The sequence below is a fragment of the Rutidosis leptorrhynchoides genome, chromosome 1 (assembly GCF_046630445.1).
Source record: "Rutidosis leptorrhynchoides isolate AG116_Rl617_1_P2 chromosome 1, CSIRO_AGI_Rlap_v1, whole genome shotgun sequence".
Taxonomy (NCBI): domain Eukaryota; kingdom Viridiplantae; phylum Streptophyta; class Magnoliopsida; order Asterales; family Asteraceae; genus Rutidosis; species Rutidosis leptorrhynchoides.
This window is the reverse complement of record NC_092333.1, coordinates 442540688-442565040: the sequence shown is the minus strand read 5'-3', so window position 1 is coordinate 442565040 and position 24353 is coordinate 442540688. Positions and strand designations below refer to the sequence as shown.

The 24353-nt window shown below is 36.2% G+C and overlaps 2 protein-coding genes across 2 annotated transcripts; one reads left to right on the top strand and one right to left on the bottom strand.

Annotated features, from left to right (window-relative positions):
• The first annotated feature begins 11111 nt into the window (after positions 1 to 11111).
• On the top strand, positions 11112 to 18365 carry LOC139872906 (uncharacterized). Its single transcript, XM_071860846.1, has 9 exons — positions 11112 to 11660; positions 12056 to 12244; positions 13311 to 13403; positions 13483 to 13665; positions 13796 to 13898; positions 13975 to 14160; positions 14247 to 16234; positions 16712 to 17163; positions 17878 to 18365. The coding sequence occupies exons 1-9, from the start codon at positions 11445 to 11447 to the stop codon at positions 17885 to 17887; spliced, it is 3420 nt and encodes a 1139-aa protein (XP_071716947.1). The 5' UTR covers positions 11112 to 11444; the 3' UTR covers positions 17888 to 18365.
• Positions 18366 to 18594: 229 nt separating this feature from the next.
• LOC139886604 (DEAD-box ATP-dependent RNA helicase 31-like) lies at positions 18595 to 23954 on the bottom strand. The gene is made up of 10 exons (XM_071870464.1): positions 22610 to 23954; positions 22271 to 22377; positions 21802 to 21857; positions 21472 to 21696; positions 21172 to 21378; positions 21003 to 21089; positions 20834 to 20929; positions 20317 to 20532; positions 19680 to 19862; positions 18595 to 19047 (listed from the first exon to the last, which is right to left on the bottom strand). Exons 1-10 carry the CDS (start codon positions 23854 to 23856, stop codon positions 18820 to 18822), a joined length of 2652 nt encoding a protein of 883 aa, XP_071726565.1. The 5' UTR covers positions 23857 to 23954; the 3' UTR covers positions 18595 to 18819.
• Between the last annotated feature and the right edge of the window lie 399 nt (positions 23955 to 24353).

Genomic DNA, 24353 nt, shown 5'->3' with positions numbered 1-24353 from the left:
ACATGCAGGTTTTATAAATGATTTACAAAATAGACACAAGTACGTGAAACTACATTCTATGGTTGAATTATCGAAATCGGATATGCCCCTTTTATAAAGTCTGGTAATCTAAGAATTAGGGAACAGACACCCTAATTGACGCGAATCCTAAAGATAGATCTATTGGGCCTAACAAACCCCATCCGAAGTACCGGATGCTTTAGTACTTCGAAATTTATATCATATCCGAAGGGTGTCCCGGAATGATGGGGATATTCTTATATATGCATCTTGTTAATGTCGGTTACCAGGTGTTCACCATATAAATGATTTTTATCTCTATGTATGGGATGTATATTGAAATATGAAATCTTGTGGTCTATTGTTACGATTTGATATATATAGGTTAAACCTATAACTCACCAACATTTTTGTTGACGTTTAAAGCATGTTTATTCTCAGGTGAATACTAAGACCTTCCGCTGTTGCATACTAAAATAAGGACAAGATTTGGAGTCCATGTTTGTATGATATTGTGTAAAAAAACTGCATTCAAGAAACATATGTCGATGTAATATATTTCTATTGTAAACCATTATGTAATGGTCGTGTGTAAACAGTATATTTTAGATTATCATTATCTGATAATCTACGTAATGCTTTTGAAACCTTTATTGATAAAATAAAGGTTATGGTTGTTTTAAAAATGAATGCAGTCTTTGAAAAACGTCTCATATAGAGGTCAAAACCTCGCAACGAAATCAATTAATATGGAACGTTTATAATCAATATGAACGGGACATTTCATCTTATGCTCCGCTTTGACCTTAGAACACGTCAAATATTCCCCTACGTATTTAGCAACATCGGCTTTCATACCTGGCCACCAAAAATGTTTCTTGAGATCCTTATACATCTTCCCCGTTTCCAGGATGTATTGAGTATCTGGTTTTATGAGCTTCTCTAAGTACCATTTCTCTCATATATCCAAATTTTGGTACCCAAATCCTTTCAGCCCTATACCGGGTTCCGTCTTCCCGAATATTAAGATGCTTCTTCGATCCTTTGGGTATTTCATCCTTTAAATTTCCCTCTTTTAAAACTCCTTGTTGCGCCTCCTTTATTTGAGTAGTAAGGTTATTGTGAATCATTATATTCATAGATTTTACTCGAATGGGTTCTCTGTCCTTCCTGCTCAAGGCGTCAGCTACCACATTTGCCTTCCCCGGGTGGTAACGAATTTCAAAGTCGTAATCATTCAACAATTCAATCCACCTACGCTGCCTCATATTCAGTTGTTTTTGATTAAATATGTGTTGAAGACTTTTGTGGTCGGTATATATAATACTTTTGACCCCATATAAGTAGTACCTCCAAGTCTTTAATGCAAAAACAACCGCGCCTAATTCCAAATCATGCGTCGTATAATTTTGTTCGTGAATCTTCAATTGTCTAGATGCATAAGCAATTACTTTTGTTCGCTGCATTAATACACAACCGAGCCCTTGCTTTGAGGCATCACAATATATCACAAAATCATCATTCCCTTCAGGTAATGACAATATAGGTGTCGTAGTTAACTTTTTCTTCAATAACTGAAACGCTTTCGCTTGTTCATCCTTCCATTCAAATTTTTTCCCTTTATGCGTTAATGCAGTCAAGGGTTTTGCTATTCTGGAAAAGTCTTGGATGAACCTTCTGTAGTAACCAGCTAGTCCTAAAAACTGGCGTATGTTTTTCGGAGTTTTCGGGGTTTCCCACTTTTCAACGGTTTCGATCTTTGCCGGGTCTACCTGGATACCTTCTTTGTTCACTATGTGACCGAGGAATTGAACTTCTTCCAACCAAAATGCACACTTTGAAAACTTAGCGTACAGTTTTTCTTTCCTCAATACTTCTAGCACTTTTCTCAAATGTTCTTCGTGCTCTTGATCATTCTTTGAGTAAATAAGTATGTCATCGATGAAAACAATGACAAACTTGTTAAGATATGGCCCACACACTCGGTTCATAAGGTCCATGAACACAGCTGGTGCGTTAGTCAATCCAAACGGCATAACCATAAACTCATAATGACCATAACGCGTCCTAAAAGCAGTTTTTGGAATATCATCCTCCTTTACTCGCATTTGATGATATCCAGAACGTAAATCGATCTTCGAATAAACCGACGAGCCTTGTAGTTGATCAAATAAGTCGTCAATTCTCGGCAGTGGATAGCGGTTTTTGATGGTAAGTTTGTTCAACTCTCTGTAGTCAATACACAACCTAAATGTACCATCCTTCTTCTTGACAAACAAAACAGGAGCTCCCCATGGTGATGTGCTTGGTCGAATGAAACCACGTTCTAATAGTTCTTGCAGTTGGCTTTGCAGTTCTTTCATCTCGCTGGGTGCGAGTCTGTAAGGAGCACGAGCTATTGGTGCAGCTCCTGGTACAAGATCTATTTGAAATTCAACAGATCGATGTGGAGGTAGTCCCGGTAATTCTTTCGGAAATACATCGGGAAATTCTTTTGTGACAAAAACATCATTGATGCTCTTTTCTTCAGTTTGTACTTTCTCGACATGTGCTAGAACAGCATAGCAACCTTTTCTTATTAGTTTTTGTGCCTTCAAATTACTAATAAGATGTAGCTTCGTGTTGCCCTTTTCTCCGTACACCATTAAGGGTTCTCCTTCTTCTCGTACAATGCGAATTGCATTTTCGTAACATACAATCTCTGCTTTCATCTTCTTCAGCCAGTCCATGCCAACTATTATATCAAAACTCCCTAACTCTACTGGTATCAAATCAATCTTAAATATTTCGCTACCCAGTTTAATTTCTCGATTCCGGCATATATTATCTGCTGAAATTAATTTACCGTTTGCTAATTCGAATAAAAATTTACTATCCAACGGCATCAATGGACAACTTAATTTAGCACAAAAATCTCTACTCATATAGCTTCTATCCGCACCCGAATCAAATAAAACGTAAGCAGATTTATTGTCAATAAGAAACGTACCCGTAACAAGCTCCGGGTCTTCCTGTGCCTCTGCCGCATTAATATTGAAAACTCTTCCGCGCGCCTTGTCCATTCGTGTTCTCCTGGTTCGGGCAATCTCTAATAATGTGGCCCGGTTTTCCACATTTATAGCAAACTACATCGGCATAACTTGTTCCGATACTACTTGCTCCGCCATTACTCGTTCCGACACCATTTGTTCCTTTCGTTCTGTTAACCCCTGGTCCGTAGACCTCACACTTCGCCGCGCTATGACCATTTCTTTTACACTTGTTGCAAAATTTGGTGCAGAACCCCGAGTGATACTTTTCACACCTTTGGCATAGCTGCTTCTGATTGTTATTGTTATTGCGGTTGTTATTGTTGTTGGGATGATTGTTGTAGTTGCTGTTGTTGTTGTTGTTGTTGTTGTTGGGTCGTTTGTTGTAGTTGCGATTGATGTTGTGATTGTTGGGATAATTGTTGCGATTATTGTTGTAATTGCTGTTGTTGTTGTATTGGTGATTCTTATCACCGTTTTCCTCCCACTTTCTTTTGACTTGCTTCACATTGGCCTCTTTAGCCGTCTGTTCTTTAATTCTTTCCTCAATCTGGTTCACTAGTTTGTGAGCCATTCTACATGCCTGTTGTATGGAGGCGGGCTCGTGTGAACTTATATCTTCTTGGATTCTTTCCGGTAATCCTTTCACAAACGCGTCGATCTTCTCTTCCTCATCTTCGAACGCTCCTGGACACAATAGGCACAATTCTATGAATCGTCTTTCATACGTGGTAATATCAAATCCTTGGGTTCGTAACCCTCTAAGTTCTGTCTTGAGCTTATTGACCTCGGTTCTGGGATGGTACTTCTCATTCATCAAGTGCTTGAATGCTGACCACGGTAGTGCGTACGCATCATCTTGTCTCACTTGCTCTAGATAGGTATTTCACCATGTTAACGCAGAACCTGTGAAGGTATGCGTAGCGTAATTGACATTGTCCTCTTCAGTACACTTACTTATGGCAAACACCGATTCGACCTTCTCGGTCCACCGTTTCAATCCGATCGGTCCTTCGGTTCCATCAAATTCCAAAGGTTTGCAGGCAGTGAATTCTTTGTAGGTGCATCCTACACGATTTCCTGTACTGCTAGATCCAAGGTTATTGTTGGTATGTAGCGCAGCCTATACTGCGGCTATGTTTGAAGCTAGAAAAGTATGGAATTCCTCTTCATTCATATTCACGGTGTGTCGAGTAGTCGGTGCCATTTCCTTCAAAATAGGCAAATGGAACAAGTTAATCATACAGAATATTAAGAGCAGTTAATAGCATTTCGTAGCATAATATGAACTCATTTATAAAAGCTTTTTCTTCATATTAGCGTTTTATAAGTTTAAATTCGGGTAGTACCTACCCGTTAAGTTCATACTTAGTAGCTAATATACAATTCAACTACTACAATTCTATATGAAAAACTGATTATAATAATATTTCGCGTTCAAACTTTTATACAATATTTTACAAACTTACAATACCGCTTATTTTACAATAAGCATGAAATATAGCACACAATAACTTTGATACAAGATAGTTGTGAAGATAATTCTAGCTAGTACACTAGTCATTCAGCAAAGGCAATAAAGACACGTAACTCATACGTCCAGAAACAAGTCATGCATTCTGCTTTTACTAGGACTACTTCCCATCCTTGATCTTGTGGAACATAACCGTTATGGCCATTGATAAGACAGCGTGTTGTAACGTCGTCAAAGGGACGAGGGTTACGTAATGTCCAACAGTCCCGTAATAATCTAAAAACCTTGTTTCTCACCCCAACTACTGAGTTCGTTACTTGTGGGAACGTTTTGTTTAATAGTTGTAGCCCGATGTTCTTGTTCTCACTTTGGTGAGAAGCGAACATTACTAACCCGTAAGCATAACATGCTTCTTTATGTTGCATGTTAGCCGCTTTTTCTAAATTACGAAGTCCTATATTCGGATATATTGAGTCAAAATAATTTCTTAACCCGTTGCGTAAAATAGCATTTGGGTTCCCCGTAATATATGCGTCAAAGTAAACACATCGTAACTTATGGATTTCCCAATGTGATATCCCCCATCTTTCAAACGAAAGCCTTTTCTAAACCAAGGCATTCTTGGAACGTTCTTCGAATATCTTACAAACTGATTTCGCTGTAAATAGTTGTGCCGAAGAATTCTGACCGACTCTAGACAAGATTTCATCAATCATGTCTCCGGGTAGGTCTCTTAAAATATTGGGTTGTCTATCCATTTTGTGTTTTTATACTGTAAAATAGACAAGAGTTAGATTCATAAAAAAATACTTATTAATACAAGCAATTTTTTTTTACATATATCATAAAGCATAATCACACTATATTACATATATTCCCGGGTCATTGTTACAACTTAAGGACTTTGGGGGTTGACGATACATATAAAGTTCATCGGGGTTGGAATTAGATTTCTCTATTTTTATACCCTTTCCCTTATTATTTTCTTTTGCCTTTTTAAATTCAGTTTGGGTAATTTCTATAACATCATCGGAATTCTCGTCGGAATCCGATTCATCGGAGAATTGGTAATCCTCCCAATATTTTGCTTCCTTGGCGGAAACACCATTGACCATAATTAACCTTGGTCGGTTGGTTGAGGATTTTCTTTTACTTAACCGTTTTATTATTTCCCCCACTGGTTCTATTTCTTCTTCCGGTTCCGATTCTTCTTCCGGTTCCGACTCTTCTTCCGGTTCCTCTTCGGGAACTTGTGAATCAGTCCAATATATATTCGACACTTCGTTATTATTAGGTGAGTCAATGGGATTTGTGCTAGAGGTAGACATCTATCACACAATATCAAACATGTTAAGAGATTAATATATCACATAATATATACATGTTAATAATATATAGTTTCCAACAAAAATGTTAAGCAATCATTTTTAAAGAAAACACGGTCGAAGTCCAGACTCACTAATGCATCCTAACAAACTTGATAAGACACACTAATGCAAATTTTCTGGTTCTCTAAGACCAACGCTCGGATACCAACTGAAATATCCCGTTCTTATTGATTAAAAACGTTCCATATTAATTGATTTCGTTGCGAGGTTTTGACCTCTATATGAGACGTTTTTCAAATACTGCATTCATTTTAAAACAAACCATAACCTTTATTTCATCAATAAAGGTTTAAAAAGCTTTACGTAGATTATCAAATAATGATAATCTAAAATATTCTGTTTACACACGACCATTACATAATAGTTTACAATACAAATATGTTACAACGAAATAAGTTTCTTGAATGCAGTTTTTACACAATATCATACAAGCATGGGCTCCAAATCTCGTCCTTATTTAAGTATGCGACAGCGGAAGCTCTTAATAATCACCTGAGAATAAACATGCTTAAAACGTCAACAAAAATGTTGGTGAGTTATAGGTTTAACCTATATATTATCAAATCATAATAATAGACCACAAGATTTCATATTTCAATACACATCCCATACATAGAGATAAAAATCATTCATATGGTGAACACCTGGTAACCGACATTAACAAGATGCATATTTAAGAATATCCCCATCATTCCGGGACACCCTTCGGATATGATATAAATTTCGAAGTACTAAAGCATCCGGTACTTTGGATGGGGTTTGTTAGGCCCAATAGATCTATCTTTAGGATTCGCGTCAATTAGGGTGTCTGTTCCCTAATTCTTAGATTACCAGACTTAATAAAAAGGGGCATATTCGATTTCGATAATTCAACCATAGAATGTAGTTTCACGTACTTGTGTCTATTTTGTAAATCATTTATAAAACCTGCATGTATTCTCATCCCAAAAATATTAGATTTTAAAAGTGGGACTATAACTCACTTTCACAGATTTTTTACTTCGTCGGGAAGTAAGACTTGGCCACTGGTCGATTCACGAACCTATAACAAATATGTACATATATATCAAAGTATGTTCAAAATATATTTACAACACTTTTAATACATTTTGATGTTTTAAGTTTATTAAGTCAGCTGTCCTCGTTAGTAACCTACAACTAGTTGTCCACAGTTAGATGTACAGAAAAAAAATCGATATATATTATCTTGAATCAATCCACGACCCAGTGTATACATATCTCAGTATTGATCACAACTCAAACTATATATATTTTGGAATCAACCTCAACCCTGTATAGCTAACTCCAACATTCACATATAGAGTGTCTATGGTTGTTCCGAAATATATATAGATGTGTCGACATGATAGGTCGAAACATTGTATACGTGTCTATGGTATCTCAAGATTACATAATATACAATACAAGTTGATTAAGTTATGGTTGAAATAGATTTGTTACCAATTTTCACGTAGCTAAAATGAGAAAAATTATCCAATCTTGTTTTACCCATAACTTCTTCATTTTAAATCCGTTTTGAGTGAATCAAATTGCTATGGTTTCATATTGAACTCTATTTTATGAATCTACACAGAAAAATTATAGGTTTATAGTCGGAAATATAAGTTACAAGTCATTTTTGTAAAGGTAGTCATTTCAGTCGAAAGAACGACGTCTAGATGACCATTTTAGAAAACATACTTCCACTTTGAGTTTAACCATGATTTTTGGATATAGTTTCATGTTCATAAGAAAAATTATTTTCCCAGAAGAACAACTTTTAAATCAAAGTTTATCATAGTTTTTAATTAACTAACCCAAAACAGCCCGTGTTGTTACTACGACGGCGTAAATCCGGTTTTAAGGTGTTTTTCGTGTTTCCAGGTTTTAAATCATTAAGTTAGCATATCATATAGATATAGAACATATGTTTAGTTGATTTTAAAAGTCAATTTAGAAGGATTAACTTTTGTTTGCGAACAAGTTTAGAATTAACTAAACTATGTTCTAGTGATTACAAGTTTAAACCTTCGAATAAGATAACTTTATATGTATGAATCGAATGATGTTTTGAACATCATTACTACCTCAAGTTTTCTGGATAAAGCTACTGGAAATGAGAAAAATAGATCTAGCTTCAAAGGATCCTTGGATGGCTTGAAAGTTCTTGAAGCAGAATCATGACACGAAAACAGTTCAAGTAAGATTTTCACTCGAAATAAGATTGTTATAGTTATAGAAATTGAATCAAAGTTTGAATATGAGTATTACCTTGTATTAGAAAGATATCTTACTGTAAATAAGAAAGATTTCTTGAGGTTGGATGATCACTCTACAAGATTGGAAGTAAGCTAGCAAACTTGGAAGTATTCTTGATTTTATGAAACTAGAACTTGTAGAATTTATGAAGAACACTTAGAACTTGAAGATAGAACTTGAGAGAGATCAATTAGATGAAGAAAATTGAAGAATGAAAGTGTTTGTAGGTGTTTTTGGTCGTTGGTGTATGGATTAGATATAAAGGATATGTAATTTTGTTTTCATGTAAATAAGTCATGAATGATTACTCATATTTTTGTAATTTTATGAGATATTTCATGCTAGTTGCCAAATGATGGTTCCCACATGTGTTAGGTGACTCATATGGGATGCTAATAGCTGATCATTGGAGTGTATATACCAATAGTACATACATCTAAAAGCTGTGTATTGTACGAGTACGAATACGGGTGCATACGAGTAGAATTGTTGATGAAACTGAACGAGGATGTAATTGTAAGCATTTTTGTTAAGTAGAAGTATTTTGATAAGTGTCTTGAAGTCTTTCAAAAGTGTATGAATACATATTAAAACACTACATGTATATACATTTTAACTGAGTCGTTAAGTCATCGTTAGTCGTTACATGCAAGTGTTGTTTTGAAACCTTTAGGTTAACGATCTTGTTAAATGTTGTTAACCCAATGTTTATAATATCAAATGAGATTTTAAATTATTATATTATCATGATATTATGATGTATGAATATCTCTTAATATGATATATATACATTAAATGTCGTTACAACGATATTCGTTACATATATGTCTCGTTTCAAAATCATTAAGTTAGTAGTCTTGTTTTTACACATGTAGTTCATTGTTAATATAATTAATGATATGTTTACTTATCATAATATCATGTTAACTATATATATATCCATATATATGTCATCATATAGTTTTTACAAGTTTTAACGTTCGTGAATCACCGGTCAACTTGGGTGGTCAATTGTCTATATGAAACCTATTGCAATTAATCAAGTCTTAACAAGTTTGATTGCTTAACATGTTGGAAACATTTAATCATGTAAATATCAATCTCAATTAATATATATAAACATGGAAAAGTTCGGGTCACTACAAGTATGTCGATAAAGCTCCTAGAAAACTGAATACTTAACATGTCATCATGAGAAAAATACCATTTGCAAGTGTTGGGTGGGTGAGTTTGGTTTTAAAAAAATACCACATCTAAGTGTCATCGAACTCTTGAATATTCATAAAACTGGTTTCTTGTTCTATCTCAACAACAAACACACTATTTCAGGCACATAATTATCATGTTTCCAGCTACATGACTGCTGGCTAGTTTTTATTCGATTCGCAATACAACATTCCGGACTTTTGTATCCAAAATGATACAAACGCTTATATGTTAATTTTAGAGGAGTGTCGTCCAACTACGTATCTCCCAAAATTGAGTGTTTACAACCTTATCAATTTTTCTTCTAATAGCATGAGAGGACAAAATATAATTCAAATGGATCCAAATGCATATGTCCATTGTAGATTTTTAAATTTCATTCTATTTAATGTCACAAGAGAGAGCAATATATTTACCATGTATATCAGAAATTTAACCCAACCTTGTGTTGTACCTCATGTGGTAGTAGTCTGCCTCTCTTTGCGAGAGGTTAGGAGTTCGACTATCGTGGAGTGCAGCTTTGCACACAAGGTTGTCCCTTTAACCAACATAGAGTTTGGATTGTGCACGAGACACTATCACTATTAATAAGTATAGCCATATTAAAACCCTTTTTAAGCTCTCGATTTTCAACCCACCTCTATCCTTTAAAACTAACACATTAGTCTAAACCATGGCTTCTCTCTTCTCGAGAATCCATACATCCATTTGGACAACTATCTTTCGAGCACAGGTTTATGTTTGGCCCTAATTGGAAAAAAGAGCACCTAACAACGCATCGTCAGAGACCAAGAACGATGATATCACCCTTTTCATTCAGGGGTGACACATGGATCGTTTAGTTAAAATCAAATGGGATGTGTCTATTTATCTATCTCTTGACTCGAAATGGGAGCATGTTTGATAAGATCCCCCACTCAAAATCGGACTTGAAAGTTTCCTTTTATCCCGCTTAATTAGATTAGAGTTCCCGCTTTCAAGTTATAGAAAACTCCAAAAAAATCTACTCCTTACTCAAGTTTCCAATAAGTAAATTATCGCACCTATTGTCGAATCAATTGGTATAAAATTACTTTGAATCCTTTTTCGGAACTCCGTTGTAGTGCGCTCTCCAAGTGTGATGCCATTTTTTTTTGTTTTGCTTATAGTGTTCATATACATTTTTTTAAATCTTTAATGGTATATCATTAAATTTTTGTTTTAAAATAGCGTACAATACAATACATTTGATGTTTTATGGTTAAAAACTGCTACTGTACAGATATCACATACAAAAAATAATTGAATACAAAGAAACAAATCGTACTTAAATGAGTTTGTTGAAAATAATTGATATTCTTTTTTAGGTTTCTTTCGCATTAATTAAAAATAAATCATTTCTCACCCTAGATTCCAATCACCATAGAGAAGTAGTATCATTCATTTCTACAATTTCAACAGCCATTTCAAAAACCCCTTTCTCTTTTAAAATTACCACTAAAATATAAAAACTAAATTTACAGAAGACATAAAAGAGGGGAAACAATATAAAAAAAAAAAAAAACCCCCATAAATTCACCAATTTTAATTGTTTTAATCTGCGTTCATCCGATTCCCCCAAACCCTTACCTCAACAATCAATCAAATTTCAAAATCATTTTTTTATATTTAATTTTTGATTAATTTTGAACCCCCACACCCATAAATTCAATCCCATTTACTATTTGTTTCAATTTCCCTAATCATTTCCTGATTGACTTATGGTGTTAGGGTTTTGTCAACAATCTTTATTTTACCATTTTTTATGATCAGTTTTTTGGAATATTTTTTCAACTCTGTCTTTAGGGTTTGTCTTTTTAGGGTTCCTGATAACAAAGATTGGAACTTTATATCATGGTTGACATTCTTTATGCTACAATCTATCATCTTTAATTAGTTATTATAACATGTTATTGTACATATATATACATGTGTGTATTTGTATGCAAATTTATGTATGTTAGTGCAAAAAGTTTTGATTTTTGAAAGAATTTAGTGAAGTTTATTAGAAATTTGTGTTGTTGTGGTGATTAGGTTTTTGTTGTACTTTGTAGAGTTGTGTAGTTGTGTATGGGTGAAATTGGGGGTGGTGGTTTATTGCTGAATGGGTTATTACCCAATGCTTGTCCATTGATAGATAGTTTAGATTCTGAAAGATGGTTAAAAGCCGAAGAGATAACGGCTGAGCTTATAAATTGTATTCAGCCGAATCAACCATCTGAAGAACGTAGAAATGCGGTTGCTGATTATGTACAACGCCTTATTATGAAGTGTTTTCCCTGTCAGGTAGTTTACTTGTTCTTTGATCTTTATTGGGTTTAAGTTACTTTGTATGTTGAAATTATGGTAGTTTAGAAAAGAACTGAATTTTGTATGATTTTTGTGTGTCTACGTCAAACACGAAAATGTTGTTGATGCGGAATTGAGAAGATATATATGATTTTGATGATTGCAATGTTTACTATGTGATTTATTATTCTAATAATAGCCCTAAGGGCTGTCGTTAAGGTTGTAGACTAGACATGTACTTTTTAATAATGGCCATGTAAAAGTCAACAATAACCGCTTTGTGTAACACATTAATGCACCTTAACGACAGTCCAAAAGGACTGTCGTTAGAAAAATCCATATTGCTTAAAGGTTCTTCATGTATCCCCGTCTAATATTTTTGCGGTTTGCAGGTTTTCACTTTTGGTTCTGTACCTCTTAAAACATATTTACCTGATGGGGATATTGACTTAACAGCCTTCAGTAACAACCCGAATTTGAAAGATTCGTGGGCCCGTGAGGTTTGTGATTTGTTGGAGACCGAGGAGAAGAATGATAATGCAGAATTTCATGTAAAGGAAGTTCAATACATTCAAGCAGAAGTACGGTTTTTTCTTTAAGTTTAAATTTGGTATTTGCTGCAAGCTGATTCTTATTTCCCCTCACTACATTATGATAACTAGTCTCGTAGTCAAATGCAAGTCTACTTTTGTGTTTATTGCCATCACAAATAGTTGGTATATTATGTCATGATCTCTTGATATCATATCTCTGCCTCTACATGCTTTGCTATATGCGTATGAACTGCTGCTTAACCAAAAAGGTTCACTTAAGAGAACCGTTATAAAACTCCCGATTAATCCTTTATAACAGTCTGATCCGATTTTCTAAAATCTGATTAATTAATCAGTAATGTTGGTTAATGGGTCAAAATCGGTTTTGTTGGTCTAAGCCAGATTTACTCGGTCAAAATTGGTCAAAGTAAAAATTGATCAACATTTTAGTATGAATTTAAACTCGAATTTTTGAGTTTTTGAACAAATAAATGATTATGTTTGTAGACAATTATGTTTAAGTTATGATCATGTTTAGGGTTTTCTTCTATATTAACAAATATGAATTTGATATATGATATTTGAATGTATAAAAAGTCCAATCCGATTAATCTCTGATAAATCCCGGAGTTGGCCGATTACTCCTTCCAAAATCCAAAATCCTGGCCGAGTACTCCCTGAGTAGCGAGTTTGCAACCGTGCTTGAGAGTTTCTGCCAGAGATTATGAAAATGTTGGTTTGCAAAAAAAAAAATGTATATATATATTTTTCATAAACATCAAATGGGTAAAAACAATAGAATTAGCTAAAATGTAACAAGTCAAACAGTTTCAAAGCTACCAAAGTATACTAATGTATCATGTATTTTAATTATACAAATTTTCTATTCTAAATATAAATATACAAATAATACTATAACAGTTACATACGAAATATTAAAGCACAAAAAGCATTGGCAGGTCCTGTTTACATTACCCATCTCTACTAGTTTTTGCAAAGTTTTTTTTTTTTTTTTTTTTTTTTGCTGATACGTTTCTAAGAATTTACGGTTATATGCTTATTAACATATTGTTATATGATGATGATGATGATGATGATGTTGATTCAACTGCAGGTGAAGATTATAAAGTGTCTTGTGGAGAACATTGTGGTTGATATTTCTTTCAATCAACTTGGAGGCCTATGTACTCTTTGCTTTCTAGAGGAGGTTTGTGTTTGTACGGCTAGTGCTTTTACGCATGGTCAAAGTTCTGTTTTACGATGATCAAATAAGTATGCTTTTGCAGGTTGACAATTTGATAAACCAAAACCACTTATTTAAGCGTAGCATTATACTGATCAAGGCGTGGTGTTACTACGAGAGCCGTATATTGGGTGCTCATCATGGACTCATATCCACTTACGCCCTCGAGACCTTGGTTCTTTACATATTCAACGTCTTCAACAATTCTTTCGCGGGCCCACTTGAGGTTTATTTAATTTTCATTATTTTATAATATTTTTTGTTTAAATTGATGATTTTGGCTTGAAGAATGCAGTAGTCCAATTATTTGGTGTTGTCATTTAATGTATTTATGAACATTGGTGTTGCACATGCAGGTGTTGTACCGTTTTTTGGAGTTTTTCAGTAATTTCGATTGGGACAATTTTTGTGTCAGCTTGTGGGGCCCCGTACCTATAAATTCACTTCCTGATGTAACTGGTACGAGTGCTAGCAGTTTTCTATAAACCGATACCAATGTTGTATTCGGTATTAATTAATGTTTTTAAAATTGCAGCCGAACCACCTCGTAAGGACCACGGTGCGTTGCTACTTAATAAAGAGTTTTTGGACTCGTGTAGCTCCGTTTACGCCGTTTTTCCCAGTGGTCATGATAATCAAGGGCAGCCTTTTGTTACAAAACATTTTAACGTTATTGATCCGTTACGCGTGAGTAATAATCTTGGACGCAGTGTCAGTAAAGGTACATATACATATACAATATACTACCGTTTCTTTTTGTAAAACGACTAAGCGATTTTTTTTAATGTGTATCTATCGTGTTTTCAGGTAACTTTTTCAGAATACGTAGTGCGTTTTCACTTGGTGCGAAAACACTTGCAAGGTTCCTTGATTGCCCGAAGGAAAACTTAATTGCTGAAGTAAATCAATTTTTTAGTAACACGTGGGACCGACATGGGAACGGTATTCGTCCTGACGCACCCGTTATTGATTTATTGGTCTTGGAAGATGATGCTCGATTGAGTAATGGCAAAAAGTTAGAAACCGTTGACCAAGAGACTGACTTTGACCACGGTCAATCTAGCACGACCAAGACTAATGTTGTCTCACTGGATCATGCGAATCTAAAAGCTCATATGGTCAATGACATTCAAAGATCTCCGTTTGCTAGAACACGGTCGAGCCCCGAACTAACTGATACATACAAATACGTTCCTTTTCACGGGACCCGTAACAAACCTCCTGAAAAAGAAAAACCCCGTAACGAGAGAAAGAATGTTGAACCTGATACCGAGAAAAATGAGGCTTCATTATTTCATCATGCGCCACCTCATCAAAGTTTTGAGGATATGCATCAAGAAGCGCAAGATCTGGTAAATATGATGGCATCATCTTCTGCATATCATCGTTTTAACGGCCCGATTAATTTAGCATCTGGGCATATGCCTTTTCCGATTTCGTCCTCGTTTCTAGCTTCATTAGGATACACACAAAGCAATTTGGCGGGAGTGGGTCCTGCAAATATGCCGTTTATTGATCCTCAATTTTCCGGCATGCAGTTTCCACACGGTTTGGTCCCTCATTACTTCCCCGGGGTTAATACGACTTCAAATTCCGGAGATTCGGTTGAACCGGTTTCTGAAAGTAACGATGATAATTATAACCGTGAATTATGGCGGGAATCGGAATCGGCGAGTTTGGAAGCCATTCCACAAGATGATAAAAAACCGCGAACGTCGTCTACCGGGATGAATTACGTCCCACCAGCTCGTCGTAGAGGTGGGGCCGGTGGGTTGGTCAAAAGTCAACAGAAGAGTAACAAAGAAAAACGGGACCATTTAAGAGACAATAATCGTTTAGAGCAGTCTCATTATCAAGAGAATAACGGAAATGATCTTTATTTGAATGAACGTGCCATGAGTTCTCGATTCTCTTCTGCTGCTCATATCGATTCTTCAAGAAGTAAAACGCCTTCCGAAAGTTCTTGGGATGAAACATCGAATGCGAGCAAATCATCAAAGGAAAAACGAGGAAAGAAAACGGTTAATCTAATAGAATCATCTATAGAAGATGATGACCCGTCTACGAGTTTGGTGGGGCCCGGGTCGGAATCACAAGTGGTTGATTCTATACATGTTCCGAGACCTCACATGTCCGGTGTCGAATCGGGTCAAAGTAGTGGTTTAGGTTCTCCTTTCCCGATGGGTCCGATGATTATCGGGTCAAACCCGGGGCAACGGTCAACGGACAATTCCGGGGGATCACAATTGACGTTTTATCCCACGGGTCCACCAGTTCCATTCCTCACGATGCTTCCGTTCTATAATGTCCCATCGGAAAACGGGTCATCTGATGCGTCGGGTAGCCATTTTAGGGGTACGGAAAACGGTGATATCGATCAAACTTTTCATTCCGAAGGAGTTGACCAGTCAAACGAATTTAGTTTTCGAGGAACCACTCCTGGGGAGACACCGGATGAGCACAAATCAGATATTCTTAATAGTGATTTTGCTAGCCATTGGCAAAATTTACAGTTTGGTCGGTTTTGTCAAATTCCAGTTCATCATGGGCCTTCGGCGTATCCGTCACCGATGATGGTTCCGCCTGTTTATCTACAAGGGCGGGTCCCATGGGACGGGCCTGGGAGACCCTTGCCGAACATGAATTTAGTTACTCAACTTATGAATTATGGCCCAAGATTTGTCCCCGTTGCACCGTTTCAGTCTGTTCCCAATAGACCTTCTAATGTTTACCAGCATTATGTTGAAGATTTGCCGAGATTTCGTAGCGGCACCGGAACATATCTACCTAATCATGTAAGAATTTTATTTTTTTATATTTTGGTAGTTTATGCATGATTCTAATGAATTATATTAACCATGGTTATCATCATAAGTTGAGACAATGTTTGCCAAAGCTATTAGGAGAAACAGTTGTCAGAGTACGTTTATTCATGTAACAAGTTAGAGTTATATAGAGCACATACTTGTTAACATTTTTTTTGGGTCCACGAGATAATTTATAAATCACTTTTTAAGGGTTTTTTGTTTGTAATTTGTCAGATTGTTAACCACGTTAGGGTTATTGTACAAAATGTAACAAATCTAATCATAAAAGCTTTTGTGTATTTGAAACTTCTAAACCTACAATTTCAACGTGAAAGCTTTTAAATTGTCTTCCTCTTTAGGTTTCACATTTGAAGGATAATATTGTAATTTTGTTACATGTTCTTTTTTACCGTTAGTTTGCATTTATGTCATGTAACTGGTTATTTTTTTGCTGTTTTTTTTTAGAAAGTTGGTGTTAGGGATCGACCTCGCAGAGGGAACTACAGCTACGATCGAAGTGATAGTTACGGTGATAGAGAAACCAACTCAAAATCTCGTGGTTCTAGCCGCAACCACAGTCGTAATCAAACTGATAAAGCAACCAGTCGGTTAGATCGGTTAGGTTCTAGTGGTAGCCGGTCAATGAATTCACACAGACACGATTCCCCGTTTTCTACGTACCAATTGCAAAACGGGTTTTCTCAACCTAGCTCGAGTCAAAATGGTCCTGCCAGCGTGAGTTATGGCATGTACCCGTTACCAGGGGTCCCGTCCAATGGATCAAATGGGCCCACTGTCATGATGGTGTATCCATACGAGCAAAATGCTGCTTTTGCTTCTCAAAACGAGCAGGTTGAATTTGGGTCGTTTGGTCATGCGGGGTTTACTGAACAACCGTCATCACCTCATCATCAAAGGTAATAATCTACTAGCATGAAGTGCTATTACTTTCACGATTGAGTCAAATATTTTTAAAAAAAAAATTAATCAAAAACACAAATGGGAGATGATAACTATATATTTTGATGCATACAACAATGGTCATGTTCTAGTAGTAAAGTATATTTTAGTTTATGCATTAAAATATACTCCGTATTATGTATTTATTACCCCTCATCAAAAGTAAGCTATTTACGAATTGCCCAATTGAAAGTGTTTTGAGGACCAAGACTAGTGTGCGAAGTAAATATAAACTATTATGTGGCTCATATAAGCTTTCGCATACATAGTTTGTGTCTTTAGACTATTGTTTTCATTTTGTGGGCCCCATTCTTTTTTTGAGAAGACATCAAGACATGCAATGTGACGAACCTACCCTTTTTGCTTTGTTTTAGATCATTTTGTATGCAACATGATGATAAGTATGATCCCTCTAGTTTTAAGGAATAGTGCATACTTTCCTAACTCATGATATTTTAATTTTTTTTAAACATATGTTTGATGTCAAAGTAAAACGTTCCTTTAAATTTTACATGCCGATATGACTGCTCCAGTTTTCATGACCGAGAGTGTTTGCACGATGTGTTTTTTCTTTTTCTTTTTTTGTTTTTTTGTTGCCAACACTTATATAGTGGCAACAAATTCTTGAACATAGATCTTCAAGTTTATAACTTGTTTTTTTTTTTCCATAGGAGGGTCTGATCATCTTTCACCACCTTGACTGCTCAAACCAAGCTAGACAATGAGAATTGTAAAAAGGCAGTGTCTTTGGTTGACCATCTAACGAATCATCTCTACTCTATTCTACTCTACTCGCTGGTCAGTAGTGCAGATTCTTGATTTCGGCTCGTAGCAGACTGTGGTTTTATGTAGAAGTTAGCGCAAGGAAGGTAGCCGCAATGAACACATCTGAAGTCTATTGTTTATCTTTTATGTTATATGGGCCACCAACACAAAATATGTAGTTTTAGCTCAAGTACACCATCTTTTTTCCGAAATGTAGAAATTTGTAGGGCTCTACGCTGTTATACATTTGTTGTTACCCATGTTTTCTACTTATGATCGTTAGGGTTTTTACTACAGAGAACAACTTGTACCAATTCCTATGGACCGTCTTGTCCTGTTGCATTTACAATTTACAATATATATGATGATATGATAGAATTTCATGTTATATGTTCTTTTTGGTCACTGTACGAAAGTTTTGCATGTTCTTGTGAGTGTGCATGATATTTGTAGACTCTTGTTGCCTGTGCGTTCAACAAAGTGATAACACAAAAAGCTAATGTACAAAACTTTTTTAAAAATGTAAACGCGCGCGCCCAGATATACTCATTTCATGATTAGTTTCGGCTCAAGCTCACCTTTTGCAAATGAAATTAGCAAGCAACTTAGCAACTTATCTGACAAATACAAACATAAGTCGCCCTTATAACACAAATTTAAAGCTTGAATGTCATTTTCATTTGCATATCCATTCACTGTTTACATAAGAAATTAAAGAAGAAAAGGGCTTATACTAATTTACAACTACAGCTGTAGAAATAAATGTGTTGTTACAACAAAATTGCACAATTTCTTTCTACTGGTAATTAAAAAGTCGATGAAAATGTCCGTTTCCACCTTCAAAATCCTTATTTAAAGCGTAAACCAGGTACATTCTTAAGTCCCATTTTACCTAGAACGATCTTGGAAAGTGCTGGTGGAATATCAAGTCCCATGCTTCGACTGAACTCATTCGCAAGCTCCACCAGCCTTTGTTTATCCTTCGCAACGGTTTTATTCGAGTTGTAATACCCCAGCCATGCCTGGTACGCTGATTCTTTGAGTTTCATATCAATATACGACAATGCTCTCTCCACCTAATGCGCATGAAAACACAAGTGTTCATTTTGGGTGCCAAAAACAAGTTTGACTATATAATTCCATATGCATTTTGTACACAAGATTACTACAGTGGTATATAACAAGACCATTTAACCGAGACTTCGTTTTCTTATTTGATCTCAGCATGTTATTAAATTATAAGCAGCATTGCAAACGGCGGCCAATTTGGTGACTAGCCTGTCCCGTTTCACCCAAAAAATGTCTAATTAGTCAGTCAACGCTAAAAAGTCAGGTCAAAGTCAGCCACAGCCGAGTCTGTCTGAGTCCAGCGTGGGTTTGTCAAGTCGGTCAAAGTCAAGGTTGGTGTCAAAAATTTAATATTTTTTATACTCATATTTTGTACCATATACATATGTTTGAAATATTTACGTTTCATATATTTAATTTATGTGCAATACATACATTAAATATATATTACTAAAGTCAATGTTAGTCAACGTCCGACTCGATCCCGACTAGTCGTTTCAAAGTCCCGACCAACTCGTCTCGTGACTTTTTCAATCTCAACTATAAGATTTTTGATAAAGGACCATGTAAACTATATGTATCATGCAGCTTGCAGCTATAGTTACTTTAAAAAATAGTATAATACTAAATAAAAACACACCTTTTTGTTTGTATCTGGATTAATAAGAGGTGGATCCGCTTTTGAAATCGGTAAATCCCTAACGCTAGACAAGAAGAATTCCTCCCAAGGTGCTAGCAACAAAATTCCTTCCCCTTCCTTTCCTTTACGACCCGTTCTTCCAAGTCGATGAATATATTGTGCTTTATCAGATGGAAGCCCAACCTGCAAATTTATCTACGTTTTTAGTATATTTCATGAACCCAACTTAGTTAAATTCAAGCAACAGCTGGAATTTTCAACCTACTTAAGTAAGAATGAGTCAATTTGGGTACGATAAATTTCTAACAGGTCTAATGAGTAAAAATAAAGATATCGAATGGGTCAAAAGTCGCCCAAAGTGAGTGTTAAATGCTTAATATCGACTAATCAGATTGTTAATATGATCAAATATCGTTATAACAAATGTAGTTTTTTGAATTAAACACAAACTATATACCGTAAAAAAAATTAGACAAAAACCTGCCCATCTCAACCTGTACAAAAAACTTATCCAGTATTGACTCGTTGCCTAACCTAATTTTCACCCTAGAAACTTTTTTTATATGTGGTGTTCCATTTGCATTATAAAATTTAGAAGTTTATAAGTAGTAGGCATCGAGTAGAATATATACAATACCTGAATAACAAGTGTTACATCTGGATAATCAACTCCTCGTGCAGAAACATCAGAAGTTACCAGAATAAGGCCCTTCGATCTTCTAAATTCATCAGATACCTGAGTCCTGTTACTTTGAGACTTTCTCGAATGTATTTCTCGGATATTTAACTTCAGTTGACCAAGGAGGTCCGCCACCAATTTTGTAACCATGGCAGTCGTGCAAAAAACAAGAACCTGCAAAAAGTAAGCACCAAATAGTCAACCATCATAACACACACTGACACAAGGTTGCAAAACTCGCTACTCGGGTAGTACTCGGTCGGCACTTTTTAGGAAGAACTAGGAAACTTGGGGAGTACTCGGATGTTGACCATGTTCGACTTTGACCGATTTTCTAAGTAACCCCAATTTTGGCCAAGTTTTGACCAAGTTATCGAGTAATCCCGAGTTTGACCAAGTACTCGCAGAGTAATTTCGAGTTCTACAACCCGAATAACACATATCCATGATTAAAAAGATATTGACCATAACAGACCTTATAGTCAGCATCTTCTGCAATATGATCCTTTAGAAGAGTGTAAAGTAACGGAAAATGCCTGTCCAAAGGAGCTATAAGATACTTTTGTTGGACCTTCACAAAATAAACAAACACCAATTTCAGTAAATCGGTAACGTCAATTAGAATTAATTCCAAAAAATCATACCTGCGTATGTGTCTCCTCGCTACCTTCTTCAACCGTGTTTATATATTCATGATCTCTTTTCAAAGCAATATGACAGATTTGACGAACCTTCATATAAAAACAAAACAAATACGAGGCTCGCTTAATTCACACAAATCGACACTACAAAAGTCATGTAAAAAACTACAACCTCAGGTGGGACCGTGGCTGAGAATAGGAGCGTTTGTCGTTGTTTTGGGACGGCTGCTATGATATTCTCGATATCTTTACGGAATCCCATGTCTAATAAATGATCAGCTTCATCAAGAACCAGAACCTTAACGCCCTTAACCTGAGTCGCAAATCCCGAAGTATTCATAATGTGATCTTTTAGCCTTCCGGGAGTTGCTATAAGAATCTGTAAAGAAAGTAACCGACTTATTATTTTCTAACATCAACGAATAGAGCATTATAAAATGACGAGGATGAGGATTTATGAGAAGATGCTGACCTGGCAGGGATTTGTCTGCAAGCGTCTTTGTTCAGTAGCAATTCTGGTTCCTCCGATAACAACTTGAACACCGATAGACGGATGATACTTCAACAATTTGTTAGCCTCCATTGCAGCCTGACTTGCAAGCTCTCTAGTCGGACATATGACAAGGACTACAACTGGAGGCCACCTTTGATTGCGATCAACGGGTGGCGAGTTTACAACTACTTCGATTGACGGGAGCTGAAATTAAGAGAGATAATAATATTATAATAACAATTTGGTACTAAAGTATTGTTGTTTATTAAAAAGTATTGAAGTTTTTAATTTTAGGTAATGGTACATTACCAGAAATGCTACGGTTTTTCCGGTACCTGTCCTAGCCTTGGCCAACACATCTTTCCCTGGATCAAGAGATCACTTGCAATGTGAGAAATCAGAATACGAAGATCATATTTAATAATTACTTCATTTTCTATGCGAAAATGAGATGCATTTTGACTATTGGGTCAAAAGTCAGAACTGTAACTTCTCAAATTAAATTTCAAGTGGGCATTATTTCAAAAATCTACTGTCTGTCGTTCATACTACATATTGATATGAACTAAAACAAACTCGCGAAATACTACTATTTGATAAGTTTAAGGCATCCATACTGATCCAAGGTTAAAGAATAGTTCCTTTTTAACTCAAGGGTCAGAGCATAACATTTGTTATTACAGAACTTTTTATATACTAATTAAAAAGTAGGCGATTTACAGAAACATTCAATCTGCCTTCAATAATGAAGTAATATTGCTAACGTAAATGTGCAAACCTTCAAGAATGACAGGAAGTGTTGCCTCCTGTACAATAGTCATCTTCTCATACCCTGCATCCTTAATTGCTCTTAGAGACAAGGGTGAAACTGAACATTCATCAAACCTGCATACAGTCAAATAAATATACTCAAAAACAATATAATGAACGAATCGTGTGCTGTACTTAACAAATTTGGTTTAAAAACAACTACATCAACCACTGTATATATAACAAGTTATTTCTTATAGTTTGTACTAATATGACACAACAAACGCTAATTAAAAGTATGATAAAAACGAAACAATAAATACTACAAAAAGCTCATTAAATACTACAAAAAGCTCAGCTAATGTACCTAGTCTCACTAAGATAAGATTCGTTTCCATCCGTCGAGATTCTCGGCAAACTCGGCATGGAATCACTCTTCTCTAATACCACATCATCATCTCCATCATCTTCAAAGTCATCACTACCTTCTTCATCACTAATCACTTCCCTATAGTTATACATCAATTTTGCTTCATCATCATCATCATCATTCAAATCATCTTCGTTCACCGTCATCACACGTCCTCCTTCCATACTCCTACTAACACTTGTTCTTACACCGCCTCTTCCTCTCCCTCTCCCACCACCACCACCACCACCAACAAACCTATCATCTCTCCTATTCGACACAAACCGATCATCATCTCTATCCAAATCATCACGAACGTACGGCTCTCTCCCCTCGGGAGTCGAATAATACGAACCCCAACTACCTTTCCCTCTATCTGATTCACGCGAACCCCCATCTTTTCTCCTTCCTCTTCCCGTTAAACCACTCGACCCCCTCCCCCCTCTCCCATTTTCAAACCCACTCTCCCTAAATTTCCTAAACCCTTCATTCCTCCCTTCAAATTCACCACCAAATCTCCCCCTTTCGTTCGAATCTCTAGACCCCCTACCTTCAAATTCGCCACCAAATCTCCCCCTTTCCATCACATCACTCGTTCCTCTACCTCCAAATTCACCCCCAAACCGCCCTCTACCTCTCGAACCACCACCAAATGAACCCCTACTACCCCCTCCTCTCGAACTACTACCAAACGAACCCCTACTACCACCAAATGAACCCCTACTATCACCAAATGAACCCCTACTACCACCTCCTCTCGAACTACCACCAAATGAACCCCTATTATCATTATCATTTCTACGGTTCATACCGGAACCGCCACGACCCCTACCTCTACCACCACCACCACCACCCCTACCACCACCTCTATAACTATTTCTCCTATCATCATCATTAACATTATACATATTTTTCCTAGTCAAACCGTTGACCCAATCACTAAGCCCAGACTCATCTTCCATTAAGCTTTTAGCAGCCCTAATTTCAGACCTCTGTTTAATTGAAAGCTGTAGTGGTTCATGTTGTACATTTGTGATCAATTTCTGAAACCCTAGGTTATTACAAGATGATATACTATTAAAATTACATCTATTATTAGGGGATACGCGAGTAATGACAGGGCTTGAACTCATGGTTTTCATGGTGATTAGGGTAACAGGAAGTGAAATTGAACTGACGAGATGACAGTGGGGAGTAATTGGCATGCTACGGCGGTGAACGGTGGCCTGAATTTGAAATTACGACGGAGATAAGGTGCTGATATATATGGGGTTTTAGGCCCTCTTGAAAGAGGGTTTAAGATTTCAAAAGATGAAAGATAAGGTTATTTATATGGTCTAATAACGGGGTGGAGTAAAACGGTGTCGTATAAATGTAGATCAGATAAGGTTTTTGTGTTGGATTTTAGTCACACTGTGAAGTGTGAAGTTAACAAATAGAGATTTTAATTATTTAATTAACGCGGCTAATTTTTATTAGGAAATTCTAGCGCAATGATGGAGGAAGTTGTATTCTTCGGCCTCCCTGGAATCTGCGAGTTCTCGTTTGCTTCAAGGTCCGATAAAGCGTTATATTTCACTATGTTTTAGACTGTTTCTAACCGTCAAACGTCATAGACAGAGCCGGACCTGGGGTAGGGCCGCAGGTACGACCACATTGGCCATCAAGTTACAAAGAGCATCAAATATGACGTTCCGTTTTT